Source organism: Chiloscyllium plagiosum, unplaced genomic scaffold (genome assembly GCF_037043375.1).
Source record: "Chiloscyllium plagiosum isolate Xiang-an unplaced genomic scaffold, Cpla_swu_hap1 HiC_scaffold_26, whole genome shotgun sequence".
Taxonomy (NCBI): Eukaryota; Metazoa; Chordata; class Chondrichthyes; order Orectolobiformes; family Hemiscylliidae; genus Chiloscyllium; species Chiloscyllium plagiosum.
In genome coordinates this window covers 47,843,715-47,868,283 of record NW_028270164.1, presented here as the reverse complement: position 1 = coordinate 47,868,283, position 24,569 = coordinate 47,843,715, and the positions used below count along the sequence as shown (strand labels likewise).

Genomic DNA, 24,569 nt, shown 5'->3' with positions numbered 1-24,569 from the left:
GATATCTGGCCAGCATGAACGACTTGGACTAAAGGGTCTGTTTCCATGCTGTACATCTCTAAGAATCTATGATTTTATTTGGCACATATCCCTCTAAAATATTACTGTTCAGATACCCATCCAGACGCCTTGATACCTTTTTAGGGAAGCTCTCCATGACCAATGTTTATTCCTAAATCAACACTAATTGGTTTTTCTTTCTAGTTATTACAGCATTGGCTATTAAACATTTTGAGATGTCCTTAAGTGGTGAAAGATTGTGCATAATCACAAGTCCTTACACCAACATGATAGAGCTGAATGGCCTCACCGCATGCAGGACTTATTTTTATTCATTCATGGGATATGAGCATCGCTGATTGGGCCAACATTAATCTCCCATGCCGAATCACCCTTGACAGGTTATTGGTGAGCTGCATTCTTTTATCACTACCTGGTATGGCAACTGTACCACTCAAGATCGGAGATGGTTACAGAGAGTGGTGAACTCAGCTCGGACAACTTCCCATCTATAGAATCCACCTACCAGGCCCGCTGTCAAGGAAAGGCCGCCAGCATTCTCAAAGATCCATCCTACCCGGGCAATGCTTTTCTACAACCTCTACCATTGGGGAGAAGGTACAGAAGCCTGAAAACACGCACCAGCTGGTTTTGAAACAGTTTCTATCCTACTGTTGTTGGAATACTGAATGGACTCACAAATTCTTAGCATTCGCCTGTACTTGTGCTTTTGTTTTTGCTGCTGTTTACCTATTATTTACTTATCTGTGCTATTTATGTGGTCTGCCTGTATTGCTCGCAAGACAAAGTTTTCACTGTGCCTTGGTACATGTGACAATAAATTCAATTAAATTCTTCAGCCACTGTTGTCCCTGTGCTGTGGGTGGACCTACAATGCCATTAAGGAGGGAGATCCAGGATTTTGGTCCAATGACACTTTAGAAATCGCGATTTATTTTCAAGTCAGGATGGTTAAGTGGCTTGAAGGGGAACTTGCAGGTGGTGTATGTGCTGTGTTTTGTCCTTGGTGGTGGGTTTGACAAATCTGTCTAAGTAGCCTTCGTGAATTTCTGCAATGTATCTTATAAATAGGTAGGATTAACTTTTGATTTTTGTTTTCACGTTTATACTGAGGGAGCTGCTGCAAAGGCTGGCCATGGAAGATTGACCTGAGGACAAACTCCCAGCAACACCCTATCAACACGTGGCTCACTGCGGGAAATGGCAACAACAATTCGTAGAGCATGCGCATGCGCCGATAGGGTGGCAGGTTGCGGCGCGCAGGCGCAGTCAGGCAGGCGGTTGGATGACAGTTCTGGGCGCGCAGGCGCGTTGAGCTGAGGGCGCTCAAGATGGCGGGCCCGCTGGCGGTGGCCGGGGACGTGGTGGTGGATGCGTTGCCTTATTTCGATCAGGGTTACGATGCGCCGGGTGTCCGAGAGGCGGTGAGTGCCTGGGTCGGGTCGGTGGGGGAATACCTGTGATCAGCGAGGAATTGTGGTAGCTCCGATCGACAGCGGCGATGAAGTGTTGTCCTTTGTGGGCCTCAGGGCTGTATTCACCACCATCAGCTGTTAATGAGCGCGGGATTCTTCCATCCCCCACACCCCCCCACACCACACACCCCCTACACCACACCCCCCCCAGACCACACCCCCCCCACCCCCCCCACCGCACGACACCCCCCTCCCGCACGACACCCCCCTCCCGCACGACACCCCCCCCGCACGACACCCCCCCCGCACGACACCCCCCCCGCACGACACCCCCCCACCGCACGACACCCCCCCACCGCACGACACCCCCCCCGCACGACACCCCCCCCGCACGACACCCCCCCCCGCACGACACCCCCCACCGCACGACACCCCCCCGCACAACACCCCCCTCCCGCACAACACCCCCCTCCCGCACGACACCCCCCTCCCGCACGACACCCCCCTCCCGCACGACACCCCCCTCCCGCACGACACCCCCCACCGCACGACACCCCCCACCGCACGACACCCCCCTCCCGCACGACACCCCCCCCGCACGACACCCCCCCCGCACGACACCCCCCCCGCACGACACCCCCCCCGCACGACACCCCCCCCGCACGACACCCCCCCCGTACGACACCCCCCCCGCACGACACCCCCCCCCGCACGACACCCCCCCCCGCACGACACCCCCCTCCCGCACGACACCCCCCTCCCGCACGACACCCCCCTCCCGCACGACACCCACCCCCGCACGACACCCCCCCCGCACGACACCCCCCCCCCGCACGACACCCCCCACCGCACGACACCCCCCTCCGGCACGATACCCCCCCCAACGACACCCCCCCCCCGCACGACACCCCCCACCGCACGACACCCCCCTCCCGCACGACACCCCCCCCCTGCACGACACCCCCCCCCGCACGACCCCCCCCCCGCACGACACCCCCCCCCCGCACGACACCCCCCCCCGCACGACACCCCCCCCCGCACGACACCCCCCCCGCACGACACCCCCCCCGCACGACACCCCCCCCCCGCACGACACCCCCCCCCCGCACGACACCCCCCCCCCGCACGACACCCCCCCCCGCACGACACCCCCCCCCGCACGACACCCCCCCCCGCACGACACCCCCCCCCCGCACGACACCCCCCCCCCGCACGACACCCCCCCCGCAACGACACCCCCCCCCGCCACGACACCCCCCCCCCCCACGACACCCTGCCCCCCCCCCGCCACGACACCCTCCCCCCCCCCGCCACGACACCCTCCCCCCCCCGCCACGACACCCTCCCCCCCCCCCCCCCGCCACGACACCCTCCCCCCCCCGCCACGACACCCTCCCCCCCCCCGCCACGACACCCTCCCCCCCCCGCCACGACACCCTCCCCCCCCGCCACGACACCCTCCCCCCCCCGCCACGACACCCTCCCTCCCCCCCCCCCGCCACGACACCCTCCCCCCCCCGCCACGACACCCTCCTCCCCCCCCCCCGCCACGACACCCTCCCCCCCCCCGCCACGACTCCCTCCCCCCCCCGCCACGACACCCTCCCCCCCCCCGCCACGACACCCTCCCCCCCCCCCCCCCCCGCCACGACACCCTCTCCCCCCCCCGCCACGACACCCTCCCCCCCGCCACGACACCCTCCCGAGAAGACACCCACCCCGCCACACCGCGTCCCACCCGCCGCGTCCCCCTCTGCCGAGTCCCCCCCACCACATCCACCCGCCCGCCAAGTCCCCTATACCACATATCCCCCCTGCACCTCACGTATCCCCCCCCGCATCTCACGTATCCCCCCCCCGCACCCCACGTATCCCCCCCCGCACCCCACGTATCCCCCACCCCCGCACCCCACGTATCCCCCCCCCGCACCCCACGTATCCCCCCCCCCGCACCCCACGTATCCCCCCCCCCGCACCCCACGTATCCCCCCCCCCGCACCCCACGTATCCCCCCCCCCGCACCCCACGTATCCCCCCCCCGCACCCCACGTATCCCCCCCCCGCACCGCACGTATTCCCCCCCCCCCCCCCGCACCGCACGTATTCCCCCCCCCGCACCGCACGTATTCCCCCCCCCCCGCACCGCACGTATTCCCCCCCCCCCGCACCGCACGTATTCTCCCCCCCCCCCGCACCGCACGTATTCCCCCCCCCCCCCGCACCGCACGTATTCCCCCCCCCCCCGCACCGCACGTATTCCCCCCCCCGCACCGCACGTATTCTCCCCCCCCCACGTATTCCCCCCCCCCACGTATTCCCCCCCCCACGTATTCCCCCCCCCACGTATTCCCCCCCCCACGTATTCCCCCCCCCGCACCCCACGTATTCCCCCCCCCACGTATTCCCCCCCCCATGTATTCCCCCTCCCCGCACCCCACGTATTCCCCCCCCACCGCACCCCACATATCCCACCCCACCCCACCCCACATTCCCTGCCCCCCGCCATGTCCCACTACCCATGTTCCTCCCAAAGAAGGAATGCCCTATAATCCATTTAATTGAAGCAGATAGTTAACTATAAAAAATGTGGTGCTGGAGACAAACCAAACAACTTGAATAATGTGATAGGTACAAGAGCTGCATGCTGAGGGTCTAATCAAGGTAACGAATAATCCAAAACTGTATAAACTAAGGTAAGAGACCGTATAAGAAGTTGTCAAGATGATGGTGTCAGAACAGGACAGTAAGGGAGACTTTACAGATACTGAACAATGTGGTGGAGTGATATGTAGTGCTGCTTGAAACCAAGATCATGGTTGAGGCCGTCATTATGGGTAAGGAACTTGGCTATCAATTTCTGCTCGGCAATTCTGCATTGTTGTATACATCAAGGGCTGCTTACCTTAATTTCCAACGACCACTGAAGTGTTCCCTGACTGGAAGGCAACATTCTTGTCTGGCAATTGTTGTGCGGTGTCCATTCATCCGTTGCCATAGTGTCTGCATGATCTCACCAATATGGGGCATTAATCTAGATTCTGGGGCATCCTTGCCTGCAGTGTATGAGGTAGACAACATTGGCTGAGTCACATAAATATTTGCCGTGTACATGGTGCTTGGTGTTCCCAAGTGTGATGGTAGCATCCATGTCAATGATCCAACATGCCTTGCAGAGGTTGCCATGGCAGAGTTGAGAGATGTTGTGGTCAATGACCTCCCAACTGCTATACTCAATGCACTGACCAGTAAAGGCAGGCATACCAAATGCTGCTTTCACTATCCTGTCTACCTGGAACTCCGCCTTCAAGAAACTATGAACCTGCACTCCTAAGTCTCTTTATAGGTCCTGCCCTAATTTGCCTTTAAAAAATGCAGGACCTCACATTTATCTAAATTCTACTCTATTTGCCACTCCTCTGCCCATTAGTCCACCTGATCAAGGGCCCATTGTACTCTAAGGTAACCTTTGCTGTCTTTTGCTATGAGTTTATGAATTAACCTTACCTCATTCATGGGTGGCATGGTGGTCCAGTGGTTAGCACTGCTGCCTCACAGCGCCAGGGACTTGGATTCGATTCCAGCCTTGAGCAACTGTCTGTGTGGAGTTTGCACATTCTCCCCATGCCTGTGTGGGTTTCCTCCGGGTGCTCTGATTTCCTCTCGCAGTTCAAAGATGTACAGGCTAGATGAATTGGCCATACTAAATTGCTGAAAGTATTCCGTGATGTGCAGGTTAGCTGCATTAGTCAGGGAAATATGAAGTAATAGGGTAGGGGGATGGGTCTGGGTGGGATACTCTTCGTTGGTGTGGACTTGTTCGGCTAAATCGCCTGTTTCCACACTGTAGGGATTCTATTCTATGAAACAAAGACTGTGTCTCCTGACACCCGGAAAGGTTCACATTCCACGTGTACTGTGGAAGGTTCTGCACATACTTTATAAAATGCATTGCAAACATAAATGATGTTGACGGGACTAGCAGGGGTACTATACATTCACATTTTGGGGGTGCCAGTAGAGATTCTGTTGCACAATACTATTTCTAACTATCTTTACACTGTGGAATAATACTAGAGACATTGTAGAATGTTTTCATGTCCGCTTCCTGAAACAAAACCATCTTCTCAACCACTTTTGCCAATTTGATTAGTCTGGTATATACCCCACAATTATTATGTTGCTTTTGCTGCAGGTTCCAATAATTCATTGTTTAATTCTTTGTCCTACTTTGTACCCAAGTGACAGCATTGCAGATAAGCAATGACACAGCGATGGATTCTAGTTTTAGGGAGTCCTCCTGTGGTGCAGTGGTAGTGTCCATACCACTGGATCAAGAAGCCCAGGTTCGGTCTCATCTGCACCAGAGGTGTGTAATAACATCTCTGAACAGGTTGATTTGAAAAAAAATAACTATTGTTGGGGAGCCAATAATCTACTGCTACAGATTTTTTTTTTGTGTTATCAAGATGTGGGTCTACTATTACCTTTTTAAGAGAGTAAAAGCTATCAGTGACAGCACCAAGTGTTCTCAATAAGACACCATGTAACATGTGGGTAGCTGTTTACCTGGAAACAACAAAACAGATTCGAATTAGGCCAATCAGTTTAAATTATACCCTGAAAAAGACCAAATTCCAATCAAGTTTGAATTGAGTACATTGACAATCTTAAAAGCCAATGACACAATCCAATGCTTTGGGGTAGAAGACCGGGGAAAATTGAACAATTGGGAGGCGAACTGCCACCAGCTATAGACTGCTAGTCAGAACTGTCTGCGAGATACCTGTCTAGAAAAGGAATTTGCACAGAGAAAAACCTTAACGCTGACCTGGAGAGCCAGTCTACCAAAGAAAATAAATAGAAGATTTGACAGCTGGCTGGTTTTAAAATTTGGATTTTTCTGTAACTCTTAATTGAGAGTTTTATCAGAATAGTATTATTGAAAGGAAGGTAAAAGATATGTTAGAGAAAGAAGTTGTAAATAGTTATTAGTTTATTATTCTCAGTTATACTTTAAGAAATAAAGTTGTTAATAATTTTTACTTCACATAGTTCTTGGCCATTCTAATTTTTGCAGATTACTGCACAGGATAAATCTTTTCTATGTTGCTGGTTTTAAATTAAGCAGGAGGATTTATCTAACATCTGACATTTACTATTCTCAATCTCTACCCATACTCATTCTGCTTCCTGATTTTCAAGCTATGAAATGAAATGAGGAAACTGGAGAAATCTGAGTTCATCCCTTGTGGTTGGAGGGTTCCTAGGCGGAAGATGAGGCACTCTTCCTCCAACCGTCGTGTTGCTATGGTCTGGCGATGGAGTCCAAGGACCTGCATGTCCTTAGTGGAGTGGGAGGGGGAGTTGAAGTATTGAGCCACAGGGTGGTTGGGTTGGTTGGTCCGGGTGTCCCAGAGGTGTTCTATGAAACGTTCTGCAAGTAGGCGACCTGTCTCCCCAATATAGAGGAGGCCACAGATTTCTCCAGTTTCCTCATTTCCCCTCCCCCCACCTTGTCTCAGTCCCAACCCTCAAACTTCCTAACCTGCAATCCTCTTCCTGACCTCTCCGCCCCCACCCCCACTCCGGCCTATCACTCTCACCTTATCACCCTCACCCTAACCTCCTTCCACCTGTCGCATTTCCAACGCCCCTCCCCAAGTCCCTCCTCCCTACCTTTTATCTTAGCCTGCTTGGCACACTTTCCTCATTCCTGAAGAAGTGCTCATGCCCGAAACGTCGATTCTCCTGTTCCTTGTATGCTGCCTGACCTGCTGCGCTTTTCCAGCAACACATTTTCAGCTCTGATCTCCAGCATCTGCAGACCTCACTTTCTTCTATTATAAGAAATGGAATGCATATCAACTACAAAGGAAACAATGTAAAATTCAAAGGATAAAAATTTCCAATATAGAATAGTTAAGCGCAATTCATTTAACTTGCAAATGTAATATACTCAGAATCCTAAATGTACTGTCTGATTAAAACTAATTGCACTAAATATTCTACATAATCTAAACCCAAGTTGAACCGCATTTCTCTTTAGTTTTCAACTGTCCAGACTTTGAGTTTGGTACGAGTGACAGAAGTTTATGCTCTACAAAAGGTTGGTATGTTCTTTGCATCTAGCACTGGGTAGATTTTGTGACTTCCATTCTGATATGCTTTAAAGCATTTGTGCAAGGATGAATGGAGGGCCATTTAATATTTATGTTCTCACATTAATTCCATGTTTTTCAGGCAGCTGCGCTGGTAGAGGAAGAGACTAGACGTTATCGACCTACAAAAAACTATCTGAGCTATTTGCCTACACCTGACTATTCAGCATTTGAAGTGAGTCTTTATTGCACGTATTCACTTGATATTTGAGCATTGTGATACCAACATTGCATTTTCTAATAAGGTAAAAAGCTGTCAGAGAATGTTGTGCAGATGTTAACGTGCACAAAAATAAGAGTGCAAGAATGTGAACTGCAAGCTGTTGGCAATGTTTGGTATTTTATCCAAGTGGCTATTTATTGTTTGTGAATGCTGCAAACTACATTTAAAATGAGGAATGCACTTTCTCTGGTCAGTCCTACTGTACAAACACATTTGTTCAAGTGTTAACCTGCTTAAGTCAGAACTGACCTGAGACTTTCTTTTGGGCAGTATGAATGTGTGCAGTGCATTTACCAATTGACCCATTTTAAGATTCCTTTCTCCATCATCTAGGGAGGCAGTGAAGTAAAATATAATTGCAAGCACAGCAGTTTGAAATATAGTCTTATAATCTCAGTTGTTACCTGGGGTGAAGTTAGGCTATTATAGGAGTTGCGATGCTGTTCTAACCTGGAGATGTGGGAGACAATTCTAGTAACTATGTGGGTGAAAATGTCTAATGGTGAGGTTAAGGTCCATGCAATCTATAATACATGTTTCCATCTTTGTTTGAATTCATTTATCCTTTGAAGGTGTGAGCAAAAGGAAATCAAACAGTTAGGATGTTTACTGGTCAGTTTTTCCTTTTGTATTTTTCCCAAATGAAAGGACATACACTCTGGCCCAGGAGTGGGCTGGTGGATTTGTCCCAAGTGTCATTGATTATCACCAAAGCCACAGTTTTGATTTTCCTTCTGCGTTGGAGGTCTCTGAGGAGGACATGCCTTTTTCCAAACTACATCAGATGGGGAGAAGGAGAGAATCACCCACTGTTGCTTAGCCTTTTCTCTGGAGCCTTTTCTCAGAAAAGTTGCTGACTCCAATACCTTCCTAATAGTGCAGGTTTCCCAGTTAGATATGTCATGCAGGGCCTGGAAGGGCTGGTAAGTATTCAGCTGCTCCAACCCGTTTGTCTCAACATCTGACCACGGACTCTAGGAACTTCAAAACCTGCACCTTCAAAGAAGAAAGACTGTGCTGATGTGAAATTTCTGTATCCAAAAGGGACTTGCTGATTGAAATATAAGAAGTTGAAGTACAATCGGTAGCAGTCTATGGCAAAATAAGTCATCCTTGAGCAGGAGTGCTACAGGGAACTGTTTAGTTTTGACTGTAACAGAACTCACTAAAATGCAAATAATAGATTGGACCAAAGCAGTTACATGAGTATTTGAAAAGATCAGATCATTGCAACATTATGATTTCCCTTCACCTTCCATCAACTAATGTACGTGAACTGAAAGAGATCAAGATCAGGCTTTAAACAAACAAATAATAATACTAATCTAGATACAAATTTCTGATAAGTTCTTCTCCTTTTAATATCACAACTATCTTTTATTTGCCGTACTATTAACCTCGTTCCAGAACTTGTCTAGCTCCCTTTTGACTTTTCGCCATATTCATTGCTTGAGCTGGCAACTTCTTCCAAATGTTAATGACCTTCTATGAAATGAAAACCACCTGTCATCTAATCTAGTTTGTGCTTGCATAATTCACACACGCTTTCCCTTATTCTCCTTAACTAATTTCTCCACATGAAGATGGTCGCGATGCCTCCTGTTGGAGAGGGCGAGGCACATCTAACGGTTTCCTTTGGAAATGTAATTTGATCATACCCATGCTGTAGAGTAAAGTAAATTCTGCAGAATGTGTAGTTTGGTCCAGGCAGTCAGGCAACAAATTGGATGTTGCAATTGTTTTTATTGATAAAATAGTATTTATTCATAAAGATATTGCAAATATGTACAAAGGTCCTAAAACAGTTGTGTGCAGTCTTTACAAAGAAAAAAAAACAACTACACATTAAACTTTGACAATTTTCACAGCTACCTGTATGTTGTAAAAACAGGCATTTTCTTCTCATGCAGGAAACCATTTACATTCATTTTGAGGCATTTAGGAGTCTTGACAACTGAACAGACCCTCATTATATTTTGGAAGAAAGACTTTAGACGGTGGTCTTTCCTTACTACTTTGGTGGCAGTTGCCCTGCGTCCCTCAGCCATTACTCTTGGACCTTTGAATGTGCCAGTCTGCAACACTTGGTCAGGTTCACCTATTTATGCTGGAAGACCAACAAATTTCGGGCAGACCAAAGAGCATCTTTCACTGAATTGTTGGTCCTCCTGGTATAGTAATTGTTTATCTTGGTATGTGTCTTGGGAATGAACTTTTGAGCACAGACTCCTGCATTATGGAGCTGCTTGGGCTGAATCTGAACAAAAAGTACTGCTTCTTTCTCCAGCCTTCCTTTGCAAAGGTATGTTCTAGAAAGAGATGTTTGACTGGGTCTCCTCCAATACAGCGCTTTGAGTGCAGCTCATGATGGTGCATGGATTACATGAAGGATCTGATGGGCAGATCTCACCATCTGCCACACTACCCCTTGATTCTCATTGGCTAGGTTTGGTGTTGAGGCATTTGGCCAAATGGCTTTGACAGTCTCCTCAGGGAACCACCTAAAAGGATCAAGCCTCCCTTTCCTCGCATGGGCTCCAGCACATTACGTGCTGACCACTGCCTGATGGATGTGCTCAAAGGTGTTTTCCTTTGTAAGTTTTTCTACAAGGGTCAGATGATACAGAATAGTCTAAGTGTTCAGAGCATTCCATGGTAATGAGGCCAGATCCATTCCGTGCAACACTAGGTAGAACCTCAGTACATTGTGATACTTGTTGTCTGGGTGCCAAGGGTGTACACACAGCTTGTTGCAGCTACACAGTGGCTATCAAGATGCAGGCAGCATTGGGTACCTTAAACTCACCCACCCACCCATCCATCCAGAGCTTTGTACATTGTATCCCTGCGGACACAGTCCATCTTTGACCTCCAGATGAAGTGGAAGATGGCTTGGGTGACTGCAAAGGCACAAGCTTGGGCAATAGATCAAACCTGAACCACGTGCACCAATACTGTCAAGTACCTCCCACCAGATTACCAGATTTTTACCCTGCAGTGGAGAGGGAACAGTATTCCCGTAAGCCCAATTTCTGCCTCATCTTTGTGATACGCTTTTGTGCACACCCTGGTCCATCTGAACCATATTCCCAGCATCTTCAGGTAATCTGCCATGGTGAAGTAAGGGATAAAGATTCAGTTGGCCCAGTTCCCAAAGTTGTGTTGTAATCCCAGCTGGTGGTAGTGTTGGAATCCAGAGGAAAACCTGACTTGATAGATTGCAATGTTCACTTTTGAGATTTGGTTACTATGGTAGTCAGTAGCAGAAGGCCTCTAATGTTTTAATTTGTCTTTCAATTAAGAAGTGAATGTTCAGAAGGGGAAAATAGAGACTAAGTTTGTGGGAACGCAAGAGCTGACTGTATAAATTTTTGTCGGTATGTAAAATGGAAAAGATGGTGAAAACTAATGCAGGTTCCTTAAAGTCAGAAACTGAGGAATTTATAATAGAGAACAAAGAAATGGCTGATGAGCTCAATTCATACTTGACTTCTGTCTCCTTATAGGAGGACAAATAATGTACCAGAAATTATGATAGTGAAGTTGTTATAATGAGAGAAAGAAACTGAAGCACATCTGTATTAGTTGAAAAATATTTTTGGAGAAATTGATGGGGCTGAGGGCTGATAAATCCCCAGAGCCTGATTATTTAAATTCCAGAGTACATAAGGAAGTGGCCTTCAAAATAATGGATGCCTAGGAGGATATCTTCCAAGATTCTTTAGACTTTGGAACAGTTCCTACAGATTGGAGGGTAGCAAATGTAACACCACTATTTAAAAAAGGGAAGTAGAGAGAAAACCCAGAGTTATAGGCAAGTGAGTCTGACATCTCTATGACTCTATGGAGAAGATGCTAGAGATGATTATCAAGAACAATTAGAGAGCAGTGGGAGTATCAGCACAGCATGGAGGTACAAAAGGGAAATCGTGCTTGACAAATCGATTGAAATTCTTCGAGATGTAACTAGAAGAAGTGATCAGGGAGCCAGTGGTTGTTGAAAGTCTTCTGAAACTCCAAATAAATCACATAGTCCCACACAAGTGATTAATATGTGAAATAAAGTGTATGGGTTTTGAGGTAACATATTGAGATGGATAGAAAATTGGTTGGCTGACAGGAAACAAAGAGTGGACATAAAGGAGTCTTTTTCTGAATAGCAAGCAGTGATGAGTAGGGTAGCTTGGAGAATCAGTACTTAGCTATCCACAATGTATGTTTCTGATTTTAGATGGGGGAATCTAAATATAATCTCTCAATTTTCAGATGAAGCCCACTCTTCTAGAGTTCTTTGTGTCAAGGATGATACAGAGGTGTTGCAGTGTGGTTTGGACAGGTTGAGTGAGTGAGCAAATGCATCGTAGATGATGCAGTATAATGTGGAGAGATGTGAGATTGTCCACTTTGATAGCAAAAGTAGGAAGGCAGATTATAGTTTCAATGGCTGTGAATTGAGAGAGGGGAATACTCAACGTGACCAGGATATCCTCCTGCACCAGTTGGTGAAAGTAAGCGTGTAGATGCAGCAGGCAGTAATGAAGGTAAACTGTATTTTGGCCTTGATAGCGAGAAGGTTAAAGTATACGAACAAGGATGTCTTGTTTGAAAGTATACAAGGCATTCACGAGGTCATACCTGGAATGTTGTGTACAATTTTGGTCTCCTTATCTGAGAAAGACTGTTTTACTGTAGAGGCATTCCAGCAAAGGTTTACCATATTGATTCCTAGGATGGTAGGACTAACATATGTGGAGAGATTGAATCTGTTAAGATTGTATTCACTGAACTTCAGAACAATGGGAGTGGAGTGTGTGTTTGAGTCTCTTGGAAACCAATAAAATTCTAACAGTACAGTCATTTATATGTAGAAAGGATGTTCCTGAAGGTGGGGGAGTCCAGAACTGGTGGTCATAATTTAAAAATAAGGGGTAAATCTTTCAAGACAGATGAGAAATTCTAGAGACTGGTGAACCTGTGGCAGTCACTACCACAGAAAGTGGCTTAAGTCAAAACATTGTGTTTTCAAGTAGGAGTTTTCAATGATCAGCCATGAGGTGGAAAAGTCGACGTTTCACCCTTCCTCAGGATTGGGGGTGGGTGCAGGGGGAGCTGCGGATAAACAGGGTGGCTGTGGCAGGATGGTGAAGTGGGGATAGGTTAAGACAGGCAGAGAGTACGATCTGGTTGGTCAATGGGCGGAATGAATCTGGTAGGTGGCTGGGAAGAGTGGAAGGGAGAGGGAGGGGCTGGGAAGAGAGTCGGGGGATGGCGATGACGGTTATTTGAAATTGGAGAATTCCCTTCCTATTGGTTTAAGGTGAGAAGGGAAAGATGAAAAATGGACCTAAGGGGCAACTTTTTCATGCAGAGGGCGGTGTGTTATGGAATGAGCTGCCAGAGGAAGTGGTAGAGACTAGTACAATTACAACATATTAAAAGGCATCTGGATGGGTGTATGAATAGGGGGAAGGGTTTAGAGAGACCTGGGCCAAGTGCTGGCAAATAGGACTAGATTAGGTTAGGATATCTGATTGGCATGGATGAGTTGGACCGAAGGGTCTGTTTCTGTGCTGTACATCTGTGACTGTATCATATAGTATGAACTGAACGCCTGGTTTTATGGACTCTGACCTGTCCTTCTTTCCCTGATCTTAAAGATTGCCTTTATTGTGAGCACGTCCACCAGGTGGAGCAAGAAGCATGCACTGGCAGGAACACAGTACTGCGGTGAAACGTGACTGCCCAGCAATGGGGTGGCGGCAGCAACTGTCTGTCACAAAGATGGCAGTACCAATATAATCACATAGCACAATCCTGACAACACAGGAACGGGCACTTTGGCCCACAATATTCTGCCGAACATGACACCAAATTAAACTCATCTCTCCTGAATACCCATGGTCCATATCTCTCCATTTCTTGCAAATTCACATGTTTATCTAGAAGTGCCTTAAATGCCTCTAATGTATCTGTCTCCATCACTCCCCCGGCGGTGTGTTCCACACTCTTACCACTCTGAGTAAAAAGAACATATTTCATACCTCTTTTGAACTTGCCCCCCTCACCTTAAATGCATACCCCCTGTGATTACCTTCTGAATGGCCAGTTTCTTTCCCATGCTAGATTGTCTGAACATGAGGAACCAGGCTGGAGTATGAGGTGAAAAAGCCAGAGCATTGATTGTCACTTTTAAAAGCCAGCTATCATGAAAGAAAGGTGGGGCAGCCTATGTACAATGATGCTGGCAGTGGCATCATTGGGTACAGTGATGTCACCTATGCAAAATATTCCTCAGGCCAGTTATGGCCAATAAGCATTACCAGCCAAGTCTGCATTTGCCAGCTGCTAATCTGGCATTTGGGTTAGTTACTCCACATCATGAGAATTCAACTTAAAAAATATTTCATCAACTATTTAACCATGTAGTTTGTCTTGTCTTAAGTCACATGATTTCTTGGAAATGCTATGACTCACTGCTTTAAAAAAAAAGCTATCTTCTGACCCTTGAAAAGTCACCTTCCCAGAACTGAAGAGCAAAAAGCCATCGCCTCTACTTTAGAACTCATGTTTCGTATACTTTCATCATAGCAGATATTACAGTATGGCTGAGGATGTTACAATGACAATGGGAAGATGATCCACACTCATTTAGTTTAAAGATCCACTGAAATCTGAGATCCACCAGTTCTGACTGTAGTTGTCCTTGACTGGTAAAACAAAAGGCCTGGACTCTAATTAGAGGGTTAACTACTGATTTGAGCCTCTGATGTTTTCCTCAGAAAATGCTTTATATTTAAAAGTGCTTTGATTTGTTTCGTAGCCTGAAGCATGTTGGATCCTGAGACTGCTTGCCTCTCAGCTTGCCTGGATGTAGAAAGTGAGGACTGGAGATGCTGGAGATCAGAATCGAGAGTGTGGCGCTGGAAAAGCATAGCAGGTCAGGCAGCATCCGACGAGCAGGAGAACTGCAGATGCTGGAGGTCAGATCAATTCCTGATGAAGGGCTTATGCTCCAAAAGTCGATTCTCCACCTCCTCGGATGCTGCCTGACCTGTACTTTTCCAGCAGCATAACCTCGGCTCAGCTTGCCTGGAGCCTGATTCTGCTGCTTGTTTGAAACTTACGGGTCCTGAGGCCTCAAGTTGTGGGTACTAATAGTTAGAAGTTTCAGAGCCCAACAGACCACAGCAACTTAAGGCCTAAGGCTTGACAATGGAAGATGCTCTGGCTTATTGGTGTAACGATGCAAGAACAATCTTCAATATCTCCTGTAAAGGTGCATCGATGCAGAAGGGCTGAAAACTCCTTACAAGCGATCACTCCTGTCTTAGAGATCAAGTAATCTGTATGTGATCTTGATATGTAAGAACTGTTGACTAGGGCACAATAGGTAACACGCTGCTCCTCTTCACACAAAGTCCATGGAATCATTTTTATTCACCTTGCCGGCTGGTAGGCTCCAATTTAATTGATATCTGAAAGGTAGCACCTCCAGTGGTGCAGCATTCCTTCATTTCTGTCCTGGAATGCGAGTTTAATTTTTTTGTGCCCGGTTTCTGAAGTACGGCAGCAGAATTTGTATCTTTTTCCCCCTCGTCCGACATTAAAGTAGGACCTAGAATGTATTCTCTTGTTGTGCCAGCTCTATATTAAATGTCGTCCACCAGGTACAGGAGCAGTTTTCCACCTAAATCGAATTTTCTTTCTTTTAAATGGTGATAGAACAGTTAGGATCATCTTCTTCTTCTTCTGTAAATGGCAGGGCAATTCTACTCTCAAAATAACAAATGAAAATGTAAGATCCATTGGAAATATGGTGGGCTAAACATCACCAGACATAAGCACACTGGTGTTGACGTCTTCAAAGAATGATCATTAGCAACAGAGTATAGCCATTTTATTAATGTGTAGATTTTCTTTCTCCCCCTCCCCCAAAGACTTTAAGAAGTACTTTTATTTAACTTAACATGTATATCATAAGATGACTGCAGATGGTCCTGCAGTAGTACTGTGCTTAACTGTCACAGTGCGGTATGGTGTGATCTGATGAATTGAAACAATGCTGTCCCTTAATACCAATATTGAAGCACACATCATTGCAATAGAACTTGCCACCTGTTGTTTTCATTGCGCAAGTGAAAATGCAGTTCCAGCTGAGGAGGGTAACTTTTTCCTTGAGGGTTGTTCCGGTCGCAGAGAATTGAGGCCACAATTAAATAGTTTACTGCTGAAGACTGAGATGCATTGAATAACCAGAGTGGTCTGCCTAACTGTGCTGCCGAAAAACTATGGTCTCAGCACCAGCAGACATGCTCAGCTAGTTGGAGGTGAGAATTCATAGTGAGGTGGATGGCAGAGTTACTGGTTGTTGAAGAGTTTTTTTTATATAGGTTAAGAAGTTGGTTTCTGGTGATTAATCTTTTGATGATTGGGCAATTTGAGCTAGTCAACACACTATATAAAAGCTGTTAATGTTTGAGACATTTGACTGATCCATTTACTTTTCATGTTGAAGATGCATGAGGATGTTATTCTCCCATTCATGCAGATGTAGAAAATATAATCCTACAAACAATGTTGAACTTTTTGCTTTTGAAAGAACTTCTTTGATTTTCTTTCACTTTGCAGTTTTGTCATTTTTGGAAATATGATTTCCAGTAAGCTCGTGTATTCACTTTATATTTTACAGTATCATGTCTTTACTTGCTGCATTTTGACTTACAGAGCTGGAGCCAGTGGATGTTGCTGCTTCATATTGGCAGGGTAAAACTTGCCGCAAATCCTTTCATATGAAGTGCCTCAGTCAAAAGAATTTTATTTTATTCTGAGTGGGTGATGTTAGCAAGTGGGATTTATTGTTGGTTTGTAGTTGCATTGAGAGAGTAGTGATTGTGTGACCTTAGTCATTTTTCAGATTTGAAGCATAGTATAACCATATAAAACTGTGATCATGGCATCTTGCAGCCCACTTGGAAGTCAATTGATCCATTGTGCCTTGCCACCTTTTTGAAAGAGCTATTCTATTAGTCCTATGCTCCCTCTTTGCCCATAGCCTTGTCATTTCTTTTGGTACATATCTCAGTTTTCTTTTGCAAATACTAATGAAGCTGCTTCCACCATCATTTCAGGCTTTGTGTTCCAGACCTGTAACTCCCTGTCAGGAACAGAAAATTCTCCTGATCTTCCCCTAGGTGTTCTTGTAAATTGTTTTAGATCCTGCAGCAACCATATTCACAACAATGAACCAAACCAGAACCCTGTTAACAGTTGTTTTGCTATTTTGCTAAGTTCAGTCTTTATAAAATAACTAGCAGTGTAGTGCAGTACAACAACTGCTCTACAGGAAGTATGTAAAGGATTCATTTATCCTTTTCAATCATGTATGATTCATTGATTCTGCACCACAGGAAAATGCTGTGCTCTCAGTGCGATGATTATGCGTGTCTTAAAGGCTAATGGATTTTTGTTTAACTTCTTACAGACTGAGATCATGAGGAATGAATTTGAGCGATTGGCAGCTCGCCAACCAATGGAGCTACTCAGTATGAAAAGGTGAGTCTGCAGGTTTGCCACGAAAATGTAAATAAAGGGGGTAGCAACAGTCTTCCTGGAATGTGTGAAATATAATATCAGTGACTTAGCCTTTAAAAATTAGTTGCTGCAATTCATTTTCTTAAGATTGGTAGCCAATTGGAAGAAACTGTGGAACGTGTACTTTGCCTGAATCAGTCACACTAAGAATGATTGGTGGAAAGGCAGGTGCAAGCTTCAAGCAGAAGTAGGACATTGCTGAACCCACACCAGCTTGTTGAAAAAGCTATTCAGTGGTTCCATTCTTCTGTTCTTTCTCCATAATACTTCCTATGCTTAATGTATATTTCCAGATACCTTTTGTGAAATGTATTTTTGAATCAGCTTTTAAATTTTTTTTCCACGTGATGCCATTGTCACTGGCAATCCCTAATTGCACTTAGGTTAATGGTGTACCATCTTCTTGAACTGCTGCAGTCCATATGGTTTAGGCATGACAACAGTGCTCTTAGGAAAAGAGCTTCAGGTTTTTTGAGCCATTGATAGTGAAGAAATAATGATATATTTTCAAGTTAGAGTGTTGTGTATCTTTTAAAGGAAACTTGTAAGTGGTGGTGTTTTCATGCAACTATTGTTCTTAACCTTCTTGGTGGTAGAGGTCACAGCTTTGGGACCTGCTTTCAAAGGACACTTCCTGCAGTGCATTTGTTTATGTGCACATTCCTCCACCACTGATGCTCAGCGGAGGCAAATAAATGTTATGATAGTGGATGTGGTGCTGATCAAGTGAACTCATTTAAAAAAAAAAAATGGTATTGATCATCTTAAATGTTGTTGCGACTGCATTCATCCAGGGAATTGGAGAGTATTCCATCTCAATCCTGACTTTTGTTTTGTGAATAATGGACTAGCTTTGGTGAATTAGGAGACAAATTACTTGTTGCAGAATTCCCAGTCTTTGACCTTATCTTAGAGCCAGGATGTTTCTATGGCCGGTCTAATTAAGCTTCAGACACCCTTTAGGTAGTGCCCTGCATGTCATCGCCATGATCCTGTTCACTGTATCTTAAAAAGTCATATATTACCTCTAATTCTTTTGGCAACTTAGTTTGAACCTTTATCCTCTCGTTATTTGCCTTTCTTCCGATTAAAACAGTTCTGTTTAGTTTATCAAACCTTTTTGTGATTTTATACGCTTAATCTCCCCTGTCCTTCCTTTGTTCTTAGGAGATGATCCTACCTTTTTGTGCTGTCTCCCGATAACTGTAGTGCTTCATCACTGTTAACATTTTCCTAAATCTCCATTGCACCCTATCTAAGCTCTCATTAACTGTAATATTTTTCAATGATGCCTGCTATTGCTGGATTCTGTGCTGAAAATCTCAAGATAATAGGGATTTCTTGACCTCTGCTGAAGCTTGTATGTACGTGGGGTAGTCGGAAGAGGATAGCATCATTTCAGCTTTGGTGTCACCTTCTGTTAAACAGCCAAGATTAGACTTTTCTTTTGAAGAGAACAGATGTATAAGAGTTGGTGCTTTCCTGCTGTGGTTGTAATATAACTGCAGTCTGAATCAGGAGCTGGTGAATTGAAACAGAGTTAGTCTTTCTGAATGAGAGCACCTCACTCTAGAGCTAGGTTAGCCGATTTTGCACAAAGTTAGTTTCTACACCTCATAGATTGCTTTAGACGAACATCCAACTATGATTTCAAGAATCCCAGAAAGAAGAGCTACTTGTGTGAGTGAGCAGATTGTTGGTAGCAGCAAATGGAAGTGTTTGAGGGCTTGTGTGTGCATCTTCTGGTGATGAACGGGTAAGTGAAGAATCTATGTTTTATCGTTTTTCAGATATGAGCTGCCTGCCCCATCCTCGGGACAGAAGAATGACATCACTGCATGGCAAGAGTCTGTGAACAACTCCATGGCTCAGCTAGAACATCAGGCAGTGAGAATTGAAAACTTGGAGCTAATGTCACAGCATGGATCAAATGCATGGAAAGTCTATAATGAGTATGTTGATTTGTTCTTTACAAGTAGCTTTTGTTGCACGTTTGTTTTCTACAGACATAAATATTGTAAAATTGTATAAAACTATTTGACCTCTGAAGCAACTACCTAATTTTGCCCACTCCCTTATTTGGCTCCACAACCATGCAGATGTATTTTCTTTGGTATCTATCCACATTGCTTGTGGATTATTTGTTTCATCCTTTCTACTGTATTTCCTAGGATACTAATTTTATTCTGGTTTAGTTCCATTGGTTCCCTCCTAATATACCGAAATGACCATTTGTGAGATTGAGTGTCACTCAGTAGAGGACACCATATACTCTCCTTACCAATAGTTTTACAGGCACAGTGTAACTAGAAACAGAAGCTGGTTATACTTTTCTCTCTCAACCCTTACTGAGTTTCAGAAATGATACTGTTGTAGTCCAGAAACTTGGCTGGCACAGCTTAACTCAGGATAGATCAGGCTTCCAACCTGACACTTTATGGTCTGTACAGCTTCAGAGTTTACAGGGTGATATATTTACCCAAAAGATTGTCACTATCTAAGCATCATTTTACATAGCTTATAACAGAACAGGGTTTTTATTTAAATGAGGATCTAGACATTGTGATAGTAAGCTTGGTTTTTACTGTGAATAACTGGTTGCCCTTGAAGATAGTAGTATCTTGAGCTATGTCATTCCACATGATGAAAGTTCTGACTGTGCTGTTGTGTAAATTATGGCACAGTGACTTTGAAGGACGAACAGTATATTTCCAAACAAGAATGAGGTGCGACTTGAAGGGGAATTTGGAAGTTTTTAAAAATTATTCATTCAAAGGATGTTGCCGTTGCTGGCTGGGCTGGCATTTATTGCCTGTCCATTGTTGTCCTTGAGCTGTAGTAGTGAGCTGCTTCTTGAACCGTTGCAGTTCACCTGCTGATGGTTGACTCTCAATGCTGTTAAGAAGGTAATTCCAGGATTTTGAGCCAGTGGCAGTCAAGAAACACTGATATACTTCCAAGTCAGGATGATGAGTGGCTTGGAGGGGAATTTGTAGGTAGTAGTGTCCCTATGTATCTGCTATCCTTGTCCTTCTAGTTGGAAGTGGTTGTGGTTTAGAAGGTGAAGTCTGAAGATCTTTGTTGAATTTCTGCGGTGCATCGTGTAGATAGTAACAGCAGTGTATACTGAATGTTGGTGGTGGAGGGAGTGGATGCTTGTGGATGTGATATCACCTGTTTTGTCCTGGATGATGCCAAACTTCTTGAATGTTGTTGGAACTGCATTCATCCAGACAAGTGGGGAATATTCCATCACACTCCTGACTTATAAATCATGATTTGGAGATGCCGGTGTTGGACTGGAGGGTACAAACTTAAAAATCACACAACACCAGCTTTAATTGGACTCCCCAACCACCTGATGAGTGTGCGGTGCTCCGAAAAGCTGGTGCTTCCAATTAAACCTGTAGGACTATAATCTGGTGTTGTGTGATTTTTAACTGACTTATAAAGTTACATAGCATGGAAACAGGCCCTTCAGTCCAACCATTCCATGCCAAACATAATCTCAAACTAAACTAATCCTGCTTACCTGCTCCTGGCCCATATCCCTGCAAACTTTTCCTATTCATGGATCTATCCAAATGTCTTTTAAATGTTGCAATTGTACCCACATCTGCCACTTCCTCAGGAAGTTCATTCCACACGTGACCCACTGTCTGTAAAAAAAAAAAAAATGCCTCTCGTATTTTTTAAATCTCTTTTCTCTCACCTTAAAAATGTGCCCGTCCATCTTGAAATCCTCCACCTTGAAATCCCCCATCTTAGGGAAAGGACAACTACCATTAACTCTATCTATTACCTCTCGTTATTTTGTAAACTTCTATCAGGTCGCCTCTCAACCTCCTATGCTTCAGTGAAAAAAGTCCCAGCCCATCAACTTTTCTTTATAACTCAAGCCTTCAATACCTGGCAACATTCTGGTAAATCTCCTATGAACTGTCTTCGGTTGATAATATTCTTCCTATAACTGGGCAACCAGAACTGACATAGCATTCCAGAAGAGGCCTCTCCAATGTCCTGTGCAACCTCAACATGATGTCCGAACTCATTTACTCAGGACTGAACAATAAAAGCGAGCATGCCCAATGCCTTTTTAACTACCCTGTCTATACATGATGCAAATTTCAAAGAATTATGTATCTGCACCCCTAGGTCCCTGTGTTCGACAACACTGTCGAGGGCCCTACCATTAATTGTACAAGCCTCACTCTTGTAGCAAAATGCAATACCTCGCATTTATCCAGATTGAACTCCATCTGCCATTTTTCAGCCTATTGACCAATTTAATCAAAATCCCTTTGTAAAATAGAAAACCTTCTCCACTGTCTACTATGCCACCAATTTTGGTGTCGTCTGCAAACGTATGAACCGTGCCTTCTATATTCGCATCCAAATGATTTAAGTGGAACACCCACGGGCGCACTCATCTCTGGGCACAAAGCAGAAGCAGTGATGCAAAGACTGGAGCAAACAGCCCTCTCACAAATCCAACCCAAACTCTGGATCAGATACCTGAATGACATTCTATAATTATTAAGAGAACAGAAATTGAGAACACACACCGGATTATCAACGCCGTGCTCATAGGTATCAGATTTACCAGAGGGGAGGAAACCAACAATCAACTCCCATTCCTGGATGTGATGGTACAAAGAGCACGGAACGGTGAATGCACCACAAAAGTGTGCAGGAAAGCCACACACGGGGACCAGATCCTGAACTGAAACAGCAACAACCTGAGCACATGCAAGAGAAGCTGCATTAGGACTCTGTTCAAAAGGGCTACAACACACTGCAACACTCCCGACCTGTGAAGAGAAAACACACCTCCACAGAGTCTTCACCAAGAATGGATATCCCTGCAACTTCATCTGCAGATACCGAACAGGCAAACAATGCAACGAGGACATGCCACGACCCAACACATTAATCACTCTACCTTATAGTAGAAAATGCCTCGGAACTGACAGCCAGACTTCTCCGCCCGCTAGGGTTCATGACAGCCCATAAACAGACTGCCAGGCTCAGACGGCAACTCACCAGAACAAAAGACTCTATACCCATCATGTACCAAACTAACATAATTTACAAGATTCCATGCAAAGACTGCACAACGCACTATATATAGGGCAAACGGGCAGACAACTAGCAGTCCACATCCATAAACACCAACTAGCCACTAAACACCACGACCAGCTGTCCCCATTAGCTATACACATAGATGACAAGGACCACAAATTTGACAACACAACGATCAGAGGACAAGCTAAACACAAGACGCCAGAGAATTTCTAGAAGCATGGCACTCAGCCATCGACTCCACCAACATACACATTGACCTAGACCCAATATACTGGCTACTACAATGAACAACTGGAACCAGCAAATGGAAGCAGTCAGAATGGAACCAAATAAATTCCAGAATACACAATACAGCAGCACTTCACAGGAGGCTCCAAAGCCCTGAAGATGTCACCTTGACAGGAGACGAACATCTGCAAATTAACTCCTCTCCCCCCCCCCCCCCCCCCCCCCCCCTCGCCCAGCTCAGCAAACACAACCACAGCAACTGGCACCCGAGCTACAAATCTTTACACAAATCTTGAAATAATTTATATAAATGGTGAACAGAAGACGACCCAGAACCGATCCCTGTGAAAGACCACTGGTCACATGCTTCCAGTCCAAAAAGCAACTTCCCCTATTAATCCATCTCCTGCCATTAAGCCATGTATGTATTCAATTGGCAAGGTCACCCTGAGTCCTATTGTGGACCTAACTTTACTAATTAATCTACCATGTGGAACCTTGTCAAAAGCCTTACTAAAGTCCTAATAAACAACATTTACTGCATTGCCATCATCAGCCTTTTTGGTAACAGAGTCATAGGGATGTACAGCACGGAAATGCCCTTCGGTCCAACTCATCCATGCTGACCAGATATCCCAATTGAGCGTAGTCCTATTTGCCAGCATTTGGCTCATATCCCACTAAACACTTCCTATTCATATACCCATCCAAATGCCTTTTAAATGTGGCAGTTGTATCAGCCTCAACCACTTTCTCTGACAGCTCATTCCATACATGCGCCACCCTCTGCATGGAAGTGTTGTCCTTTAGGTCCCTTTTATATCTTTCCCCTCTCACCCTAAACCTCTGCCCTCTAATTATGGACTCCTCCCACCCCAGGGAAAATGATGTGAGTTCAGAGGCCTTCTGTTCCTATCTATTTATCCAATCCATGCCCCCATGATTGTATAAACCTCTATGAGGTCACCCCATAGCCGCTGACACTCCAGGGAAAACAGCCCCAGACTATTCAGCCTCTCCCTATAGCTCAAATCCACCAACCCTTGCAACATCCTTGTAAATCTTTTCTAACACTTTCAAGTTTCACAACATTCTTCCGGTAGGAAGGAGACCAGAATTACATGCACTATTCCAAAAGTGGCCTAACCAACGTCTGTACAGTCGCAACATGACCTCCCAACTCCTATACTTAATGCTCTGACCAATCAAGGAAAGCATACCAAATGCCTTCTTCACTGTCCTGTGTAGTAGCGACTCTACTTTCAAGGAGCTATGAACCTGCACTCCAAGGTTTTTGCTTTCCCAAAATGCAGCACCTCACATTTATGTAAATTAAACTCCATCTGCCACTGCTCAGCCCATTGGCCCATCTGATCAAGATCTGAGGTAACTTTCTTCACTGTCCACTACACCTCCAATTTTGGTAACTTCAAAAAACTCAACCAAGTTTGTGAGACATGATGTTCCTTGCACAAAACCATGCTGACTATCCCTAATCAATTTTTTGCCTTTCCAAATGTCCATAAATCCTATCGTTTATAACTACCTCCAACAATTTATCCACAACTGAAATCAGTGTCACAGATCTATAGTTCCCCAGTTTCTCTTTATAACCTTCATTAAACAAAGATACACCATTAGCCACCCTCTAGTCATCAGGCACCTCACCCGTAGTTATAGATGATGCAAGTATTTCTGCAAGGGGTCTCTCAATTTCCTCCCTTATTTGCCACCATGTTCTGGGAAACTTTAGATCAGGTTCTGCAAATTTATTCAGCTTTATATTCTCTAAAGCCTCTAGAACCTCCTCTTCTGTAATATGAGCTGTTTTTACAATATCAAAGTTTA

The 24,569-nt window shown here is 45.4% G+C and overlaps 1 protein-coding gene across 1 annotated transcript in view; it reads left to right on the top strand.

Annotated features, from left to right (window-relative positions):
• The first annotated feature begins 1,314 nt into the window (after positions 1-1,314).
• bcas2 (BCAS2 pre-mRNA processing factor) overlaps positions 1,315-24,569 on the top strand; it is a 41,259-nt gene continuing 18,004 nt past the window's right edge. The window contains exons 1-4 of the mRNA XM_043716999.2: positions 1,315-1,445; positions 7,677-7,769; positions 17,299-17,369; positions 19,199-19,360. Coding sequence (XP_043572934.1) covers positions 1,353-1,445; positions 7,677-7,769; positions 17,299-17,369; positions 19,199-19,360 — 419 coding nt within the window. The 5' untranslated portion in view covers positions 1,315-1,352. The remainder of the gene's footprint in view (positions 1,446-7,676; positions 7,770-17,298; positions 17,370-19,198; positions 19,361-24,569) is intronic.